This window comes from Callithrix jacchus, chromosome 5 (assembly GCF_049354715.1).
Source record: "Callithrix jacchus isolate 240 chromosome 5, calJac240_pri, whole genome shotgun sequence".
Lineage (NCBI taxonomy): Eukaryota > Metazoa > Chordata > Mammalia > Primates > Cebidae > Callithrix > Callithrix jacchus.
The window spans coordinates 57,550,093-57,570,618 of NC_133506.1; the positions used below are offsets into that span (position 1 = coordinate 57,550,093).

A 20,526-nucleotide genomic window follows, 5' to 3' on the forward strand; every position below is an offset into this window, starting at 1 on the left:
ACCCTCCCTCTGGCTGGGCCCTGGCTGCAGAGACCCTGCCTCTGCCAGCCCCCTCCAGGTGTCCAGCTGTGTCCTGAGCCGCCTCAGACACCTTCCTGCTTGGAGAAGCATAGCTGCTGGGTGCCAGTTCTTGTGGAGTGTTCCTGTGGTTTCAGCAGACAACACCTGCACGACACCACCCAGCAGGGCACATGCCAAACTCCCAACAGCTGCTGTTTCCCCATTTGGCTGAAAACCAAGGCCTGCCATGGGGGTTAAAGTTGCTCATGTATATTTAAGTACAAAGATTACGATGGCATCTTTACAGCACGTTCTCAACCGCAGTTAAGATGATGGAAGTAACGGATTCTGCTCTGTGCATGGGAGCCAAACTGTGGGCAGCTGCAGGCGAGGCCCAGCTGCCCCGACCTGGTGCCCTCATCTTGCCCTTCCTCCCATCCCCCCTCTGCCATTATCAGTTCAGGCTGGGAGCACAGCTGCCCTGTGTGATGGTCTCTAACCGATGGCATTTTCTTTATTCCTATGAGACTCAAACAGTAGAGGGCACCGTCTCCCTTCAGATGCCCTGAGCCTGAGGGCCCTTCTTCAGATCCGCCCTGGGTCCCTCTGCTACTGAAGCCTCTGCAGGCTCCACACTCGCTCATTACAAACTGATCCGCACCTGATCAAGTTTGGGCGGGTGACAGTTTGCAGAGTGAGGGCGGGGATCTCACAGGCACCACCCAAGCAGGCTGTGACCCAGTGACACCTGCTATAGATTCCAGACTGCGGTTTGATGTGTCTACCTCAAAATAGCTCAGCAGCCAAGAAAGAGGGCTGGGGTGAAAGTGAGACGCTCATCTTGGGAGCACAATTTAAGGGATGCTGAGAGTCAAAAATCAAAATATTCTAATGCAAGTGTCAGCAGCAACCAAGGGCAGGGGGCGAGGCAGTGCCTGCTGGGTGCTGAGGCCACCCCCAGGCCCAGCACACTGAGAACCTGATGCCGGGCCCTGCTTCTGTGCCAGGCTCTGAAGGTACAACTATGAATGAAAACCATAAATTCTCCAGGTTCTATGAGTTTAATAAATAAAACTAATTTTTTTCTTAAATCTTTTAAAAAAAAAAAAAAGAAAAAGAAAAACAAGCTTACCCGCGAATCTAACCTACCCAATATTCCAACTGCCCCTCTCTACACAGTGCCCTCCACCCTCCCCACCCGCCTCACCCCAGGCAGGAGGGTCCACACTCCCTTGTCTTTCCAACAGGGTCTTTGCTCACAGAATTCTATGTGGAGTTTGGCTACCACAGAAGGTCCTATGCTAAATTGCTCTGAAGACAGAGTGGAGATCTCATGGGAACCTCTCCCTCCGTTCTCAGGACTGGGGCTGCCGGCGGACCAGGGTCTTCTGTGCCCAGCCCACACAGCAGTGGCAGCGGCTTTCCTATCTAGGTTCATTGAAACCCCTCATGGGCTATGCCCATGGTGGGCACAGAAGCCCGGGGGACTGGTCATGGAGCCTGCTGGGAGGAGAGTGAGGGCTTCCAACCCCAATGGGAGGCTGGAGGACAAAGCGTCTGTGGGGACCAGAGCCAGGGCACCCATGGACACTCTAGAGGGACTGTGTGACACACACAGGCGCAATGTTGCAAAGCAGGGCCTGGGACAACACAGATCCACGAGGGCCAGCACAGACATGAAGCCCTAGGGGGCCTCGGCCTAAACAACTCAAAACACAGGGGCTTGGGGTTTTCTAGGTGCAGGCACTGGGATTAGAGAATAAGCAAGCGAGTGAGCAAACATAAATCCCCACGACCTTGGACATGCCACGTGAACCCTCCCTGAGCTGGGTCTCCGCCTCTAAAAATGGCACCACAGGCACCCCCTGCCCTGTCACAGGGCTCTTAAAAGGGCCAAATGAAAGGAGGCGATTTCTCCACCATGCACGTGCCACAGGCACTTGAAGTTGAAGCCCAGTGCAAAAGAGTCACCATCAACAGATCCGCCTGGTGCAGGGTCTGTGCTGCCCGAATGTCAGGACCCGCACCAGCAGCGTCTGGGCTGTCCCGGAGGAGCAAGTCTGCTCCTAGGGTGGGAGCCCACTGGGCCATCCTTACCTCCACCACCACAGAGCCCCAGCCACGGGTGGCGACAGCTGCGCCCACAGCCGCCTCAGCAGCAGGTACAATGGCCCGTGCAGCACACGCTCCAGCTGCTCTGCCCTGAATGCATGCACACCCCCTCCATGCCTAACCACTCAAAGGGCGCCACACGCGAGGCCCGGTCATTGCGGCACATTTTCCAGGAGATCAGTAGTAACGGAAAACTCGGACACACAGCCTAGACAGTGAATACCACTTCCGGGAGGCTGAGGGTGACCTGGCTGCGCAACTGATGTCTCCAGCCTTTCTTCCAATCACAGCTCAGCACAAGCAAAGAACACAGGTCTATAGCAGCATCGCTGCCTGCGCAGGGCGCGGACGAGGGCACCCAGACTTCAAAATCACCGCAAGTCAGCACAGAGTCAACACACGCTGAAGCCTGACCCCCAATCCCTTCCCTGCAAGGCCACAGCGGGGCAGGTCCATAGGAAGCCACTGCTGAAAGGTTAAGCCACCTCAAGTCCGAGGGCCTGAGAGGTGTCCAAGGTGGTCAGCATAGAGCACAGGGCAGGGACTGCCGAGCATGAGACGGGAAAGGGTCATCAAGGCAACATGGCATGTCCTGAGAGGAGCCGTTTGGCGAGTGGGTAGTGAGGCAGAAGAGAAGGAAAAGGGGCAGTGCTGGGTCCTGCAGGAAACGGCCAGGACAGCCCAAGGACCATGTGGGTCCTGCACACCCGCAAGGATCTGCTTAGACCCCGACTTCCCCATGCAGCCAGCAGAGGGCGCCGGGGAACCACAGATCCAGCAAATACCCCGAGGCCACCAGGGCAAAGGGACAGAAGCGGCAAAGCCACCCAGAGCCACCACAAAACCAGAGAAGAGTCAGAGAATGGGGCTCCATACACATCGGCAACAAACACACCCTGGAACAAGTAAACTTAAGACAACACTCTCAATCCCATAAAATCTGCTTAAATGTGCACTTAAGGATATCAAAATCACCTCAAATCAGAACCTCAAAAACTAGAAGACAAATTTTTATAACAACAATAAAAATATAAATACAAAACCAGAAGGAAGTGAGAGCTGACTGGACTTAAGAAAAGTGTAAGGAAGAGACACAATTCTCTCAGAAATAAATCCACCGCAACAGTCCAAGCGGGGGACGGTAGAAACGCAGCAAGGAACCCATGCAAGGCAGGAGGCGGGAGTGCGGAACCGAGGTGTGCAGAGGAGGGAAGGTCAGGAGAAAGCAGGGCGAACCAGAGCTGGGCGAATGCGAGAAACGGCATCAGCAGAAACGCTAACTTGACAGTAGCAAGACCTGCATAAACCGAGCTTTAAAATCAGCAGCAGCAGCAGCCAGGTGGATGCCACCTGCCTCCCAATCCAGCACTCTGAGGACGTGCCAGCCGGCCTGTGGCATTTAGCTGAGATTCTACAGCCTGGATGGCATCACGAGGAGACACCAGGCAAACGCAAACTAAAGAGCCATCCATGAGGCAAGGACCAGCGCTCTCCAGAGTGTCAGTTCATCAAAGACCAGGAAAGACTGAGCAGCTGCCACCAAGCAGAGAAGCCCAAGGAGCCGTGAGGGTCCCGGGGCAGGAAAGGACGTCGGGGACACTGGTAAGAATTAGTAAGGAGAAAATATTTGCAAAAGACACATCTGATAATGGGCTATCATCCAAAATATACCAAGAACGCCTGAAATTCAACAATAAGAAAACAACCTGAACAGATGCCTCACCTAAGACCTACAGATGGCAAACGAGATACAGGAAGATGCTCCACGTCCTCCCCCTCGACAGGGAAATTGCAAATTAAAACAAGATGCCACCACACACCCACCAGAGCGGCTAAAACCCGGAACACAGACACTACCAACCACTGGCGAGGATGTGGAGAAACAGGCCCCTCCGCTGCGGCTGCTGGAAGACAGTCTGACAGCTTCTGACAGAACTAAATGCGCTATTACCATGTGATCCAGCAGTCGTGCTACTTGGTATTTACCCAAAGGAGCTGAAATCTTATGTCCACAAAAAATCCTGCACACAGATGTACACACCAGCTTTCTTCATAATTGCCAGAACTTGGAAGCAGCCATGATGTGCTTCCAAAGGTGAGTGGGGAAAAGAAACTGTGGCACATCCAAACGTTGGAACAGTGCTCCGTGCTGAAAAGAAATGAGCCATCAAGCCATGAAAAATATGGAGAAGCTTCAGGTGCATATTTCTAAGTGAAAGAAGCCAGTTCCAGAAGCTGCAAAATTTCAACCACATGACATTCTGGAAAAGGCAAAACAATGGAGGCCGTAAGATCCATAGAGCAGGGGCTTCGAGGGGAGGATGAACAGGAAGAGGACACGGGGATTCAGGGCAGCGGAACAACTCCGCACGATACGGTACTGCTGGAAACACGTCACTCTACAGTTGTCAAAACCCACAGAAAATACACACCAAGAGTATGCCCTGGCGAAAACCATGGAAGTGGGTGAGGATGTGCTGATGTGGGTTCATAAATTCCAACAAATGCACCACTGGCCAGCACAGAGCTGCACGCCTACAGGGCAGGAGTACACCGGAAATCGCACTGTTTTCCCCTCCTTTTTCCGTGAACCTAAAACTGCTCTAAAAAAGTTTAATTTTTAAAAAGTTAAACTCAGGAAAAACAATCAAATCAGGTCTTTATAAAGAACAGTATCACAGCCAAGTTTAACATGAGGAAACTGCGTGAGAGATACGTGGAAACTCTCTGTACTACTTCCGTAACTTCCCTGCAAGTGTAGAATTCATTCAAAATTAAATGTTAAAAAAAGAAGACCTACCCTTAAGAGATATCCTAAGGGAAAAAGAGAAAAAGAAAAGAACTATTGAGCACCGTCTCTGATGAGGAAAGGTGTCTGAGATTTCATATTCTGGACACAGGTTACACACAAAGATCCCGAAACTTCAGAAAAGGCAAGCCAAACAACTATGAAAGAACTGCTCCCCAAACAGACGCCGACGCCACGCTTCACCCACTTGGCAGCATCTCGCCTGGGTCCTCCAGGTCCTGCTTTCTCGGTGCTCCCCAAAGAGACCCCGGAGCTACGATTTACCCACCTGGCAGCGCCTTGCCTGGGTCCTCCAGGTCCGGCTTTCTTGGCACTCCACGCGCCTCCCAGCCCCAGGCCCAGGCCCTGGCCCTTCTCATGAGTGAGGACACAATCCCTGACTCTTCTTAGAGGCTACTGCACACATGTTAGCACTCACATCCAAAGCTCATCAATGTGCCTTTCCCCTCCAATCCTCCCTCCTGATGCAGGGACCTCAACCACCAAAATGGTTGGGAAGCTGGTTATACTGAATATAAAACAACTATGCTGAATGATGAGAACTAGGTTCCACATCACCTGAGAAAGGACTAAGAGGCAAGGAAGGGGGTCGGATAAACAGAGGTCCTGACGTGCTAGGCTAGGACCGCAGCACCAACACGAACACCCAGGGCCCCTTAGGCACAGAAGGCAAACGCCACACACTCCCCTACATGCACATGGGTCCCGAGCACACCAAGGGCCCAGATCCTGGCCTCTCAACACCACACTCCACTAGAGGAAGCAGAGCTCCAGGGAGCTGCAGAGTTGAGCAGGGAGTGCACGTGGCAGTAAGGAATGTTGCACCTCACAGACAAGGGGGTGTCACAGGATGCAGACCCCAGCCACCAACCAAGCCTAGAAATGAGAATGCTCATCAGAGCCTAGCAAACACAACAGGGATCTTTGTACCCACACCACAGCAATGAATGAATGAATGAGTGAATGAATGAATGAGCAAACTAATAAACTAACAAGGAGGGGCAAAGCTCTCTTCCCGGCAGAAGGCAACCAGCAGGTCCAGAAGGGGTGCCGGAAGCATCTCCACAACTGGGCAGCCCCAGGGGTGAGGACAAAGGCAGGCGGTGAACAAGACAGAGGCCGTGGGTGGAGGCACGATAAGATGGGGCATCCGTGTGAGGCAGGAACGCCTTGTGAAATGCCAGTACCTGCCCCCGGAACTGGCCACCATGCTGTGGAGAAAGTGCTGTGCTGGGTGTGGTGGCGTCGGTGCTGAGCACCTGACCGGAGGGCTGCCTGGTAGCCACCTAAGGTATCGGCCACACGAGCACTCAGGGTGCTGGGCATGGTGTCAGAACAAGGCTGAAAATATACACACAAAAAAATACAGGAGTGAACGCAAACACGCGTGGTGCAGCAAGGACCAAGCAGGCGGCATGGTGCTCACATGCTGGAGTCTGCATGGAGCTCATTGCTCTGTTCTTGCAACTTTTCTGTAGATCTGAAAACTACTTCAAACTAAAAGAACGGCATTTTAAAAGTTAACATATTCCGAAAGATGATGACAGGGAGAGCAGTTTCTGGATCTTCCCAAAGCTTCACATAAAAGAGCAACCACATAGCAAAACCACAACCCAGCAGACAACACTGAGAACGAAAGCGATGAAGATGAACCACAGCAGCCACCACCTGAAGGGCGCTGCAGAACTAGACCCCAAGAGGCCTGGACCCAGGAGCCAGTGGGACTTCCAGGAAGAGCAGCAGGTCCCTCCGAGGGCCACGGCCAAACCTGGGGCAAGAGAGGACCAGGGCGGGCAGCCTGGTCACTGCAAATGCCCATGCCCACGCTCACCTGCCAGGACTCCTGCAGCACAGAGCCTCACACAGGAGAACCTGCTGGGAGTGAAATCAGAACTGAGCAGGATACGAGCAGGGAGGCAAAGAATGGTCCGGATGCTCAGGAGATGCACAGGCCCCCAGAGCCACAGACACTGAGGAGCCCCGTTCCTAACAACACTTGAAAGTAACCGCAGAGGAGCACCACGGAGTCAGCAAACACTGCAGGCCACATGTCCTGCAGTTACAAGTTCAAGAAACCAAAACTCACGTCAAAATAAGCAACAGAAAAACGTCAAGGTAAAAGCCTAGATGATTACTATTAGAGAAAAAGAGGAAAGAGGCAGAAGAGCTTCTTTACAGGCCACAAAAGACCTCAGAGAAGCATACGCAAAACAGCAGGTAAACAGCGAATCATGCCTGGAGAGAAACAGAAGGCAAAAGGGACAAAAAAATAATTTTTTAAAAAGAGAAAAAGGCCAGGCATGGTGGCTCACACCTGTACTCCCAGCACTTTGGGAGGGCAAGATGTGAGAATCACTTGAGGTCTGGAGTTTGAGACCAGGCTGGCCAACATGGCGAAACCCCATCTCTACTAAAAATGCAAAAGTTAGCTGGGTGTGGTGGCACATGCCTGTAATCCCAGCTACTCAGGAGGCTGAGGCAGGAGAATCACTTGAACTTGAGAGGCAGAGGTTGCCGTGAGCTGAGATCTCGCTAAGATAGAGCCACTGCACTCCAGCCTGGGAAACAGAGGGAGACCCTGTCTCAAAAAATTAAAGAAGAAAAAAATTACGTGGACACAGTGGCTCAACACCATTTAGGAAGGCCAAGGTGGGAGGACTGCTTGAACCCTGGAGGTTGAGGCTGCAGTCAGCTGTGATTGCACCATTGCACTACAGCATGGGTGATAAAGACCCTGTCCCTAAAAAAAAAAAGAGAGAGATTTTTAAAAGAGACTGTAAAAAGTGCTCCAGCAGGCAAAGAAGATCCAACATGTGGAAAACGGGACTCTCTGAGGAAAAAAAGAGAAGAGAACAAACACAAAGGGTCACTATTCCAGATGTCCCTAAGGCGACGTGAAACGACACAGAAAGAGTGCGGCCAGTTGCACCAGACGTCCCTGGGGAGCCTGGGAACAGCACGGAAGGAGCACAGCCAGTCCTGAGAACAGCAGCCCACAGAACCAACCCGGTCCTGACAACACCAGCCCGCAGAACCAACCCGGGACGCACGCCAGTGGGATGACTGGGCCTGCAAGAGAAGGGCACCCAGGGAGGAGAAACGTGGCCTACAAAGGAACTCGAATTAGACTCTTGTCAGATCTGGACAGCAACACTTTATGAAGGAAATAATCCAGGGTAACGTCTTGAAGACACTTCAGGAATACAACGTGAGTCAAGGATTTACCGCTATCACAACGGACCTTCATGTACAAAGGGCACAAAGTCATCAGCAGGTGGGAACTTGGGAGACGCTATTCCCATGAAGTTTTCCAAAAGAATCTAGCAGAGAAGGAGATGTGGAAAAACCAAAACGACTACAGAGACACAACATAGAAACAAGTCACGGCATTAAACATGTCATTATTTATGGCACTAAAACTCAAAGAGGGCCGACAGGAGAGCTTATGGTGTAAAACAGCTGCACGTTTCGACAACATAAATACAACACAAAATAAAAAACAGGGCCAAGGCAGAAAGCGCAGGGCTTCCAACCGTTTCCACCACCGCCGTGGAACAATGGACTGTCCGTATTCTTGTTCTCGGGCTACATGTGAAGTTAGGAGGTATTTTAACTCTATTATCTCCTGTGTCCATGAGAACCAGGATTCTTTTTTTCTCTCCTGTTCTTCTGCCCTCCCCTCCAACTACCCAGGCCCCAAGCCACAGGGGCAGCCAAGAGCCAGAATTCTTATTATAGAAGATAAGGATGCCATTTTGAAGCAGGCAACTCCTATACCTCTGAATTTAAACCACCTGAACTAGAAATCTCCATATAAACCCATGAGACCCTGTTTCTACACACATTCCCTAGCTCTGTCCAATAAAAAGGACTCCCCACCCCAGTGGCAGTGACAGCCGTAGTCCCAGAGAGTGGTTTTCAAACACTGTTTCCCACTAGAAGAAACTAGTTCTTGGAGAAATGACTATTTCCAGGTCTGAAATAGGAAAGCTTAAGGTGCACCTGATGCATGTTAACATCCAGGTGGCAAAGACGCCAGCGCCACGTCCCAGCGTGACTCAGGAATCAAGCTGGAGATGCTTCTACTTGCCAACGATGGCGCAATCTGAGCTGCAACCACGATGAGAAGTGCAAGCCCTGGAGTTTACAATGAGAAAAAATAAAAACAACACACTAAAAAGTAAAACTGCTTGTCACCTTCTGAGGACGACATGCAGCTGATGCATTATCTTCAACTGTGCATATGAAAGGAGACACATAAGCACTTACCCCGCATCCCCTCTGTGAGCTGTACCCACCAAGTGGCCAAACAGCAGTGCGGGCAGAATCTCCAAAAGAACACCCCAACTAGGAAGAGGAAAAGAACTCATGGAGCAAGAACACTGCAGTCGCCAACCTCAAGGGACTGGGGACCCTAGACAGGAAGCATGACCGGCCACCATTCCCGGAGTGCCAGGCCCAGACCTGTGTCCTCCCGGTGAGGGACACACCAGCACCCAGGATCCTGCCGCAGGAATGCAGCCAGAGTCAGAGTCACCTCTGGGTCCAGCCACCAACGTGCAGAAAGTTCAGAAGATGGAGGAACAGGCAGAACTGCACCCCAAGGGTACCACCAGCAACCCTGGCTCAGGACACACCCTAGGCCAAATGACCTGGTCCTTCAACAAACATGTTGTAAGGAAAAGAAAGTGACGGAGGGTTAGGAGGGACCTAGAGCCTTTTTTTTTAATGTTAAGGTTTCCTTTTCAATCAGGTTTCCTGGGAAAAACATGGCAAGTTAACCAGAGTGTCTCGGTCACACAAGCAAGGACTGGCACGCCCTGGCGTTTCTTTCTGGCTTCACCATAAAGTCAGGGCAGCAGTTACTTTTGGAAAGAGGTAAAAGCAGCTGTGATGTGGTGGGCACGTGGAGGGTGGGGGGATCCTCAGGTGAACGTTCTAGCTCTTGAACTGATGATGGGCTACGAGGTCTACGCCTCGTGACAACTCAGTCATAAAAGAAATCCATAAAAAAAAGGCTAATCAATATCATTAACCTCCCCCACAAAATACTAAGAGTCCTTAACTCTAAGTGCTCTTCTCAATATATGTTGTTATTGTTCAGAATTTCAGTTCCTTCTTGGTTTACAACTGTATTTGCAATGTGGGCTGCAGGCCTCACAGCCAGCGGCACTCAGGCAGAGACCCCGGTGAGTGCAGGTTCCTGCTGCAGCCTCCTGTCCCGGGCCAACACGCCCAGCCACACAGCAGCCAGAGCCCATGTTAGCCTTGGGAATCTGTTCTTTCTTTTATTTCTGACCCAAAGAAAGAATCCCCCTAATTTATCTACATCTCACACATGCAATTATAAGGACAAGATGTTTATATTTTCTTCCTACGTTGTATCTGACATTTTAACCTGTACTGTCCCAGGAGTTTTTTCTCTGAACCTCTGGGACGCCATATTGCCAAAATTCCAGTGTCTAACAAACCTGAAGTACCTCCTCTCCACACCAGGCGGCCATTTCTCAGAGGTCACTGCTAGCATCTGGGCAGGCGAGCCCCAGCACTGACGCCTGGGACATCCCACCCACATGCTTCCCAACAGCCCTGGTAGGGAGGCGGAGCTGTGCCCTGATCAGGTCACCACCCTGATCCTGTCCCAGGGTGCACCTGCATACCGAAAGGGACTGTCCAATGTGCAGCAGACAGCAGCTGCCACGGGGCTGGGAGCAAAACAGAGGAGCCAGGGGTCAGGCAGAGTACAGGGGAAGACCAGAAGCGTGAGTGTCCAGCCTGCCCGAGCAGCAAGACCTTTCCTTGTAAGTCAGGATCACGCCCTGGAGTAAGACCTACCTTAGCAAAGCCCAAAGCCAAATCCAGACAGGAAAGATAGGGTTTGCAAACTGAGTCCCACTAAGTTAAAGGGACTTGAGAAACATCTTGGGCTTTCCCTAGATCCTCACTGACAAAATGAAAAAGCCACACCAACTCGAGATGGTCAGCCAGTAACTCAACTGCCCGCAACAATTAACACTCTTAAAAGGAAACCACAGAATCCAGTCTCTCGCAGGCAATCATGAGCCGTGCAGGGAGACAAGTGTGACCCAAGGCCAAGGAGAGCCGCACCCAAGAGAAACTGAACGTGAGATGGCCCAGGTGCTGAACTTGACAAAAACGTTATAAAACAACTTTAATAAATACACTCAAAGTAGAGGAAATATAGTCACAATAAGAGAGCAGAGAGGGAATTTCAGCCAATACTTATAAACTATAAAAAAGAACTAAACAGAAATATTAGAATTGCAAAATACATTAGCAAATGGAAACTTCAAATGGAGATGGCAGAAATCCATCTACCAAGGACCCTGTAGACAGATGAGCAGAAATCATCCAGTCTGGAAAACAGAGAGAAAAAAGACCCAAGTCCAGGAACACAGGCTCAAAGAGCTGCAGGGCGGCATCAATAGGCCTAACATACACATCACTGGAGCCCCCAGAGAAGAAAGTAAGACTGAAATGGAAAAAAAATTGAAGAAATACTAGCCGAAATGCTCCCAATTTGATGAAAGACATGGACCTACAGATCTATGAAGCTCAGAAAACCTGAAGCAGACTGAATATCCAGAGAACCACACCAAAACACATCACGGACGAACCTCTAAAAAACAAAGATTAAATGTCTCAAAACAAAGATTAAAAGTCATGCCAGAGACATGAAGCACATTATGTACAGGGAAAAAAGTTAAAAATTACAGCAGGACCAGCCCATGCCACATGGTGAGACCCTGTCTCTAAAAAAAAATAAAAATAAAAAATTAGCCAGGCATGGTAGCATGCACCTGTAGTCCCAGCTACTTGAGAAGCTGAGGTAGGAGGATCACCTGAGCCTGGGGAGGTGGAGGCTACAGTGAGCCATGATCATACCACTGCACTCTAGCCTGGGTGACACAGTGAGACCCTGTGTCTAAGAAAATTAAAAATTATAGCAGAATGTCAGAAGACAGTGGAACAAGGTCTTGAAAGTTTCGCAAGAAAAAAACAATTAGCCCAGAATTTTGTAACCAGTGAAAATATCCTTTGAAAATGAAGGTGAAATACAATGATTTTCAAGTAAACAAAACCAGAGAATCCATCACCAGCAGACCCGCACCACAAGAAACACCACAGCTCTCCTTCAAGTCAAAAGGAAATGACCCACTGTTGAAAGCAAAAATAACATGTTAAGGCTGGGTTTATAACTATTAGAGTAAAAGATTACCACGTACAAGAAAGTAGCAGAATTTGGACAAACAGCAGCGAGCAGCAATTCCATGCCTTCATTCCATCAACTGTCCATTCTCCTACAGGGGCTTATCCCACAGACACTCTGCAGCAAGAAGTTACTACCATTCAGATCATTCTTCTCACAGTTATAATTTCCCCACATCCTTTTCAAATCCCGCCTAAACCTCATCATGGTAATCAAACGTCCTCATGAAAAAGACTTTCAGCTCATGTGATACTCACAAGTAAGTTGATTTGGATTTAAAATGTCAAATGTAAAACAAATATTCCAGAACAGGCAAGACAGCATGTAAATGGTGAGAAAGCAAAGGCCCCTATGTGTGTCTGTTCCCCAGAAGAGGGAGGCACTAAGATGCTCCAAGGTTCCCCCAGACCTGGATCCCGCAATGCTGCGATACCTCTGCTCCCGAACCCGGTCCCGGACAGTCCACTTTCCTCTTTTTCCTGGGCCCGATCGCTGCTAGTGCCGTGAGGTTGGCGTCGCGCTGTCTCATCTGTGCCAGTTCCTGTTGCTGCATCTTGTATTTTGAAAAGGAAACAAACACCATCATTTATTTCATGGCTTTTACTTACTACGAAGTAATGCATAGATATGAAATGGTTTTCTATAATTTTCTAAATCTTAACTTCTTTCGTGTTGTGACTTTTTAAATAGTAAGCATATTCTATCACAGAAAAAATGAAACATTTTAAAAAGCAACATATATTCATCTTAAAACTCTCAGAAAATATAAGCAAGTCAAAAGCACAGAGACTAATTCCCCCCAAAGGGAAGTCACCATTGAATTTAAAGTAGTACACCAACTGTTTGCACAGGAAAATACCTTTGACATGGTGTTTACTTAAATTTTGCAAACATTTTAAATAGACATACAAATGCCCGTCGCACAGAGGTGCCACGGTTTCCTTAGCCCCCCTCCCGTGGGCGTTCAGAGTGTGCAGTGCGGCTCCACGACTAGCAGGACTCACCTCCTTTGCCTTCTGTTTCAGCCTTAACTGTTCTGGATCTTCTTGTCTTGACCGAGACTATTTTTGAAAGAGGTAGAAAAGTAAGTCATGAACTAAATATTTATCATTTAACAAATGTGTTAACTTATTGACTATACAGTAACATCTAGGCAATGCGAAAGAACGCATAATAAATTTGTTAAATGCTTACAGCCAAAGACAAAAATTTACATCACACACCACAAAAAAAGCCAGTACTCTTGAGAAAAATCAGTAACACTTGATTTTTTTACGAAGGCACAGTCATCTACCAGTCACAGGCTCTGACTTCAGAGCCTGATGTGACTGGACGACAGCGGGCAGGACGGGCCTCAGGCTCCAACTCAGGTGTGGTCCTGCCCCACACACCAGGGACAGGACAGCCTGTGGCTGTGATCGAAACATGTGCCCCTCCCACTCCACAGTGTCTCCTGTCTGACTCTATTACACAGAGGCATCTCGCCTGGCTGTGAACATTCTAGAACAAGAGCAGTGTGAGTGTGAAGAGTCCAATCCAGCACATGCAGGGGGCTCTGGAAACAAGCGCCTCACACCTGGGTGTGACCGCGTGGCGCGTGGGGTGCTGGGAATCTGGAGAAGCCCCACTTCCCGAGCATCTATGCTCATCCTGAACGAACGAGGCTTCTCTCTGCATCCCCACTGACAGCATCCGGAACATGCTGACCCCCGAAACCCCAGTGTCTTGGTGAGCTCGTTAGCTTGTGCCCGAGATGGAGGGGCCCAGGCGGCAGCAGCAGACAGCCAGCACTTGCCTTTGCTGCCCTCATCAGGATCTCCCGCTCCTGCTCGTCCTTCCTCTGCTTTTCGATTTGATCAAGCTGTTCAAAAAACTTGAGCTGTGCCCGGACATCACTCGCCTGCTCATATCTGTCGTCATCCTATGAAGAAAGTTAAAATACTGCTTGTCATCAATCTGAGAAGCCAGCAACCAAGGAGGTTGTCTAGCACCACTGGACCATATTCACACAACGCCCTCCCTCCATCCAGCCGACTATAGCGAGGACCCAACCCCTCCCGCCTCACAGATGCTGCACCCGAGGGCTCTGGGCGGTGCTCATGTTAGCTGCCTCAGGCGGCTTGTGGGCAAGTGTCCCTTTCATACACTTTGACATTGGCTAATTTTTTGAAGTAATATTTACCTTTTTTGCAGCAGCATAGAACCACTTTTAGAGCAAGGGCTAAGTGTGTTTACTTTCTGTGCTGCCCTGAAGGCGCTGCCTCCTGGCTGCAGGAGCAGGCAACACCTCGCCCAGTTTGCCCTTGGAAGAGCGTTCTTGTGACTACTGGCGAGGAAGGCACGTTTTACGTGGAAAAGGTGCTTCATGAGGAGAGGGCTGTGGCACCTCAGGGACTGCCAGTTCAGCCCATAGCCCAGGGAGAGAGGCAGGCACCCACAGAGCGAACAGGTACACCTTCCGAAAGGTGAAACCCACCAGGCATGGTGGCTCATGGCTGTAATCCCAGCACTTTAGAAGGCCAAGGTAGGAGGATCACTTGAGGCAAGCAGTTCAGGACCAGCCTGGGCTACATATCGAGTCCCTGTCTCGTCTGTTAAAAATACAAAACTTGGTTGGGTGTGGTGGTGTGTGCCTGTAGTCCCAGATACTTGGGAGGCTAAGGCACAAGAATCACTTGAACCCAGGAGGTAGAGGTTGTGGTGAGACGAGATTGCACCACTGCACACCAGTCTGGGGGCAGAGTAAGACCCTGTCTCAAAAAAAAAAAGAAAGAAAGAAAAAAGAAAAAAAAATTAGGCAGGCGTGGCTCATGCCTGTGGTCCCAGCTACTCCAGAGGCTGAGGCAGGAGGACTGCTTGAGGCCGAGAGGTTGAGGCTGCAGTGAGCTTTGATTCCAACACTGCACCACTCCAGCCTGGGCACAGAGTGACCCTATCTCTCAAAAAAAAAAAAGGTAAGCCCCTCCAGAGCACCCTCTTCTCTTGCAGGTTCCCTCCCTCCTTCCCTCACCCGGGTTCATGGAGCACCAGCACCACGTGGCTACAAGAACTGAAGTCTTCCCAAAATCTAGTCCTATAAGAAATTCAAAATGTGCTCAAAAGGAACGAGGGCACTTGGGACCCAGTGCCCTGAGGAGGGGGCTTCCAGACAGCAGAGTGGGAGCCAACAACAGAACAATGCTCTCCTCAGCAAACAGCCCATTACCTTGTAAGAGAAGTTCTTCTGCTGAGCCGTTTCTGATATTTTCTCTACAAGATTCTGTAGCCTTTGTTGCGTGGCATGTGATACATAACTTACTACATCTGGATGTAATTCAGTGATACCGTGTTTTTTACCTAAAGATCAGGCAATAAAACAGTATTTTAAGATCAGTAAGCACAGTTATTTCTTTACACCCATTCTCTTATTCCGCGGTTACTGCTTTTATACAACCCAAGGGTAGCCCAGATAGGCTGGTGGGGTGGAAGACAGTGGTACCCACATCTACCCAAGCACCACCACCAGCAACCATGTGGAAATCACAAACGCAGACAAAACACATGACGAGGTAACAGGTGTGCTCACCGGAAGCCCCGTGCCCTGGCAGCGCAGCTGTTTCATAAGGACTGTTATTAAGCACCGACATACCTATTTCTAATATTCTTCTCTGCAAAGGCGCTGAGAGGAGGAAGGTTTCGTCTTTACAGGACCGTGTCAGCGTGCCCACCAGTTCAGAGTTGGTGGCTAATATTCTTGCACTTTCTTCTGACAGGTTTACTCCTGCCATCGATGCAACATCATTAATGTCATCATCATCCCTTGAGGAAAGAAGGAAAGATCATTATAACTGTACAAGGAACTCAACAGGAGGAGGGCTGAGATGGTCCTGACTTGGAGGCGACGCTGTAAGGGCAGGAGACCCCGTGTGGATGGCAGGGCAGAGCCAAGACCAGGCCTCTGTCCTCCGAGTGCCTGCACCTGCTGTGTCTGCAACAGCGAAGAGGGTGCCTTGCTGCTTTCCTGGAAAGCTTGACTGTTCTGTGCAAGGAGAGCAGCGAGTTGACGCCGGATAACATCTACACACAGTCAAAGCCAGAGCTAGCATTAAATTCTTTTTAAAGACTCAGAAAAGTTCAAGAAGAGTATGCAGATCTCTTTCCTGATTTACCTGAAAGTTGCTAACCTGACTTTCCTCCACCTGGAACATTCTGCAGGTGTTTCCTACAGACAAGGGCATTCCCTCTGGAAGCAGGGTGCCACTGAGACAGGGCCATGATGAATGGCCCCTCCCCAGGTCCTCCCACAGGGGCCCTGGTCCCAGCAGCGCCTCTCCCCACAGGAGAGTCTACGTCCCAACCCCGGCTGCCTGCAGCTGCCATGTCCTTGTGGACCAAAGATGTGGGCTAAGAGGTCTGCTGGGAATTCCACACACACGTGGCCTCCACCTGCTGCCTCCAGCACTGGACTCTGAACACGACGCCAGGGGCCTGCCTGGCATCTCCTGGTGTTGCTGTGTCTCGGCGAGGAGCTCTGCATCAGTCCTCATGCCTACTCCTCATGCCCAGTCCTCCTATGGGCTCCACATGCTAACTCAGGGTCTGGCCATGGCCTGGCATCCCTGGCAGTCTCGGCTGCAACTGGGCTGCACAGCTTAGGGCTCTGGCTGAGGGTCCCGGCCATGGGAGGGAGGACACTCTGCTGACGTCCACGTCCACGTCACGCCTATGTCCACTGCTCTCTGACACAAGACGGTCTCCACTCATCTTGTATTTCCTTATCACTGCCCTGAAATCAGCCTTTTCTTTCAGGAGGCTTGTCAGTTTAGAGGAAAACGGTTTTTAGAAGATGACTTTTGAGCACTAGGTGTGCTCAGTGCTATTAGGGCGTTACTGCTCCAGGGTCCTGCAGTGGACAAAGCTAGAAACTTATGGCAAGATCCATCATTATCCACGCCTGCCGACACAGGCTGAAATCCAGGCGTCTGCGTCAGCATTCCAATCCTGAGCCACCCCACAGGACTTGCTCTCCTTTATCCCTTCTGCCAGGTCACTGACTCCTTGACAGCAAACACCAAGGCTTCCAGCAGCCTTGATTAATTCTTTGACCTGTGTATGTCCCTAAGTGCCTCCCTTCTCACTGCAGTACTAGCCTCACGCCAGCCTGGGCATGCTGGCCACCTCTCGCTGCCTGAGCTTGGACTCTGGCTCAGGCCACAGTCACTCCCCAGGCCTGCTCTGCCTGCCTGATGCTTTTAGGGATGAAGTGTCTGGGAAAGAGAAAACTCACAAGAGTTCCTGAAACACACACACTCCCCGGCTGCTTGATCACAACAGAGACCATCCCGAGCCTCTCCCATTGCTCAGGTCCCGTAAATATCTCCCTGACTGACGGTGATGCTCAGACCGGCTGCTTTCCAGAAGGCCCGGGCAAAGCACAGCATTTCTTTTTATTTTCTTAGAAACAGGGTGTCACTGTCACCGAGGCTGCCGTACAGTGGTAAAATCATAGCTCACTGTAACACTGAACTCCTGGGCAGAAGTGATCCTCCCACCTCAGCCTCCCAAGTGCACACCAAGTCTGGCTAATTTTTTATTTTGTTTGTTGAATAGGGTTTCACTCTGTTGCCCAAGCTGGTCTCAAACTCCCGGGCTCAAGCGATCCTCCCACCTCAGCCTCCTGCAGTGCTGGGACCACAGGCGTGAGCCACTGCACCTGGCAGTACAGCATTCTGAAGGTTCTGAAGCTGAATGTGTGGAAAGTGAAGCATTCATTCTATGTGATGAAAACAATGAACTCAAAATACTATGTTATATTTAAAAATGAATTTTCTTTTAGTTCACATAAAAAACTCAGTTGATTTGCTTTCTGGCTGTGTATGAAGCAAAACCTTTGAGCCGACTCCACAGGAAAACACACTTGTGAGACGTGAGGTCACAGTGAGCGTGGAGCTCCCGGCTGCCAGAGCCATGTGGGAAAGACCCACGCACGGGAACGGAGCAGCACGGACTCTGGATTCTTCTCCATTCTGGCCACGCTCCTCCAGTGTACACAGGCCCATTCCTTACCGAAACGAACCTCCCCCAGGCTCCTTGAGTTTATTTTTCTGTGCAGCAGCTGCTTGTGCCGAGACAGCAGAAAGGGCTTTGGCTCCAGGTAACACGGCGGGTTTCACCACAGGGACTACAAAACAAACACACAGTGGAAACCACACGAGGCTTTCATTAGACAAACCATGTGCCTTACAGGCCTAAGGGCACAGCTACCACTCTCCTAATTAGCCACAATCGTTTCCAAAAACTTCACGTTAGTAACTCTAAATTACAGTACAAAGTATAAGCTGTCTCTCTCCAGCATTTATTCTCCTGTATTTCATCAGTTTTTAAAGTGCAGGAATAATTACGAATGAAGAAGCTCACTGTGGTAAACGTGTAAATAACATTTAAAATCACACTGACAGTGGGGATGGTTACACGACATGGCAAATAAAATTAATGCCACTGATCCAGACACTTAAAACAGCCAATTTTATGATATGTACATTTTACCACAATTAAAATAAAATAAATATAAGCGCAGTAACAGCTGGCTCTGGGGGCCACCCTTGGTCATGAGAGGCCCTCACCTGGCTGCAGCGGGCTCAGCTGGACCGGCTGAGGTGTAGTGAGCATGATCCGGTTGTGAGGCTGCCGCAGCGCGACCATGGGTGTCTGCGTCAAAGTCACCTGCGGGGGCCGGATCAAGGCTCCTGGCTTCGGAGGCTGCTGGATCACCTGAGGCAGAGCCAGCAGAGAACAGTGAGCATGCCCCAAGAGGTGGGGCCTACCCGGTCCCTAGCAGAAGGTTCCTCCCTTCCCTTCCTCTCCACCCTACACCCCCCAGCATGGTCTCGGCCAGATTAGGGCAGGACGTGGGCAAGGGGTGCCTGTGTGGGCATAGCAGAGCGAAGCAGGAGGAGCAGATCTGCTGCCTAGAAGCTGCCCCTGGGCTCTGGTCAGGTCCTGGAGGTGCCAGGCGACAAAGTGATGCCTGCTGAGCTCAGCAACCCAGGATGGAGTAGAGCACTGCCTCCCAAATATTAGCAGAAGTGACATTGTTGCCTGGTGGCTACAGGTCAAGTGGTTTTACCCATCTGAAATTTGTTTCTTTTTTTTTTTTTTTGAGACAGGATCTCCCTGTCTCCAGGCTGGAGTGCAGTGGCATGATCTCAGCTCACTGCAACCTCTGCCCCTTGGGCTCAAGCAATCCACCTCAGCTTCCTGAGCAGCTGGGACTGTAGGTGCCCATCACCACTGTCTGGCTAATTTTTGTATTCTTTGTAGAGATGGCGTTTTGCTATGTTGGCCAGGCTTGAACTCCTGGGCTCAAGTGATCCTCCCACCTTGACTTCCCAAAGTGCTGAATTACAGGCATGAGCCACCAAACGCAGCTCTCTTTCTGAATTTTCTATAAGGAAGCTGATGACTTTTCTACTGGAGTGGGGTTACAGTTCCTAAGTCCTGCCTGAACTTGGCCCTCAAGGGTCTGTCTCTACCCACTGCCTCCAGTATGGCCAGCTCTGTCTGCCCAGCTGCTGGGCCCCTCATGGCAGGGCCTGCCCACGTCTGCTGCCGTCCTATCTCTCATTCCTACCTCCAGCACAGGGCAGAGGTCCAAAACCCAGCAGCACTGACCACGGCCTGTGCTCTGGCCCGTCTCCAGGATGCTGGAACCCAGAGACACTTGTGTCCCTGTCAAAAGCCAATGCTCAAGCCCACAAGGCCTGGCCCCAAACCTCTGGGCCCAGATGTTTCTGAATTTAGTTTCATCTTTTGCAACGGTGCCCTGGCAGGTAAACTCGATGCTGCAGAATACGTGTGGGGGCCTGGGGAAGCAGCCTACAATGCAACCATGTCTTCAACAAAACCCAAACACCCACACTGGACAGGAAGAGCCTCAGGCAGTCAGGACAGCCCTGCGCATAGGAAGCCTGCCATCAAATGCTCAGGACAGGCTGTGTGAATAGGAAGCCTGCCATCAAATGCTCAGGACAGACTGTGTGAATAGGGAGCCTGCCATCAAATGCTCAGGACAGGCTGTGTGAATAGGGAACCTACCATCAAATGCTCAGGACAGGCCCTGCGGCATAGGGAGCCTGCCGTCAAATGCTCAGGACAGACTGTGTGAATAGGGAGCCTGCCATCAAATGCTCAGGACAGGCTGTGTGAATAGGGAACCTACCATCAAATGCTCAGGACAGGCCCTGCGGCATAGGGAGCCTGCCGTCAAATGCTCAGGACAGGCCCTGCGGCATAGGGAGCCTGCCATCAAATGCTCAGGACAGGCTCTGCACTTAGGGAGCCTGTCATCAAATGCTCAGGACAGGCCCTGCCGCATAGGGAGCCTGCTGTCAAATGC

At 50.6% G+C, this 20,526-nt stretch overlaps 1 protein-coding gene across 3 annotated transcripts in view; it reads right to left on the reverse strand.

Annotated features, from left to right (window-relative positions):
• Positions 1-20,526, reverse strand: part of TAF4 (TATA-box binding protein associated factor 4) — an 81,369-nt gene that overhangs the window by 1,992 nt on the left and 58,851 nt on the right. For 2 of the 3 annotated variants that reach the window (XM_078372046.1, XM_035299091.3), the window contains 7 exons: positions 18,755-18,902; positions 18,198-18,312; positions 15,781-15,950; positions 15,358-15,488; positions 13,948-14,073; positions 13,157-13,213; positions 12,586-12,705 (listed from right to left, as the gene is read on the reverse strand). In XM_078372046.1, the coding sequence (XP_078228172.1) occupies positions 12,586-12,705; positions 13,157-13,213; positions 13,948-14,073; positions 15,358-15,488; positions 15,781-15,950; positions 18,198-18,312; positions 18,755-18,902 (867 nt within the window). Of the gene's footprint in view, positions 1-12,585; positions 12,706-13,156; positions 13,214-13,947; positions 14,074-14,628; positions 14,744-15,357; positions 15,489-15,780; positions 15,951-18,197; positions 18,313-18,754; positions 18,903-20,526 lie in introns of all 3 variants that reach the window. The other variant, XR_013535268.1, reaches the window with a different exon arrangement.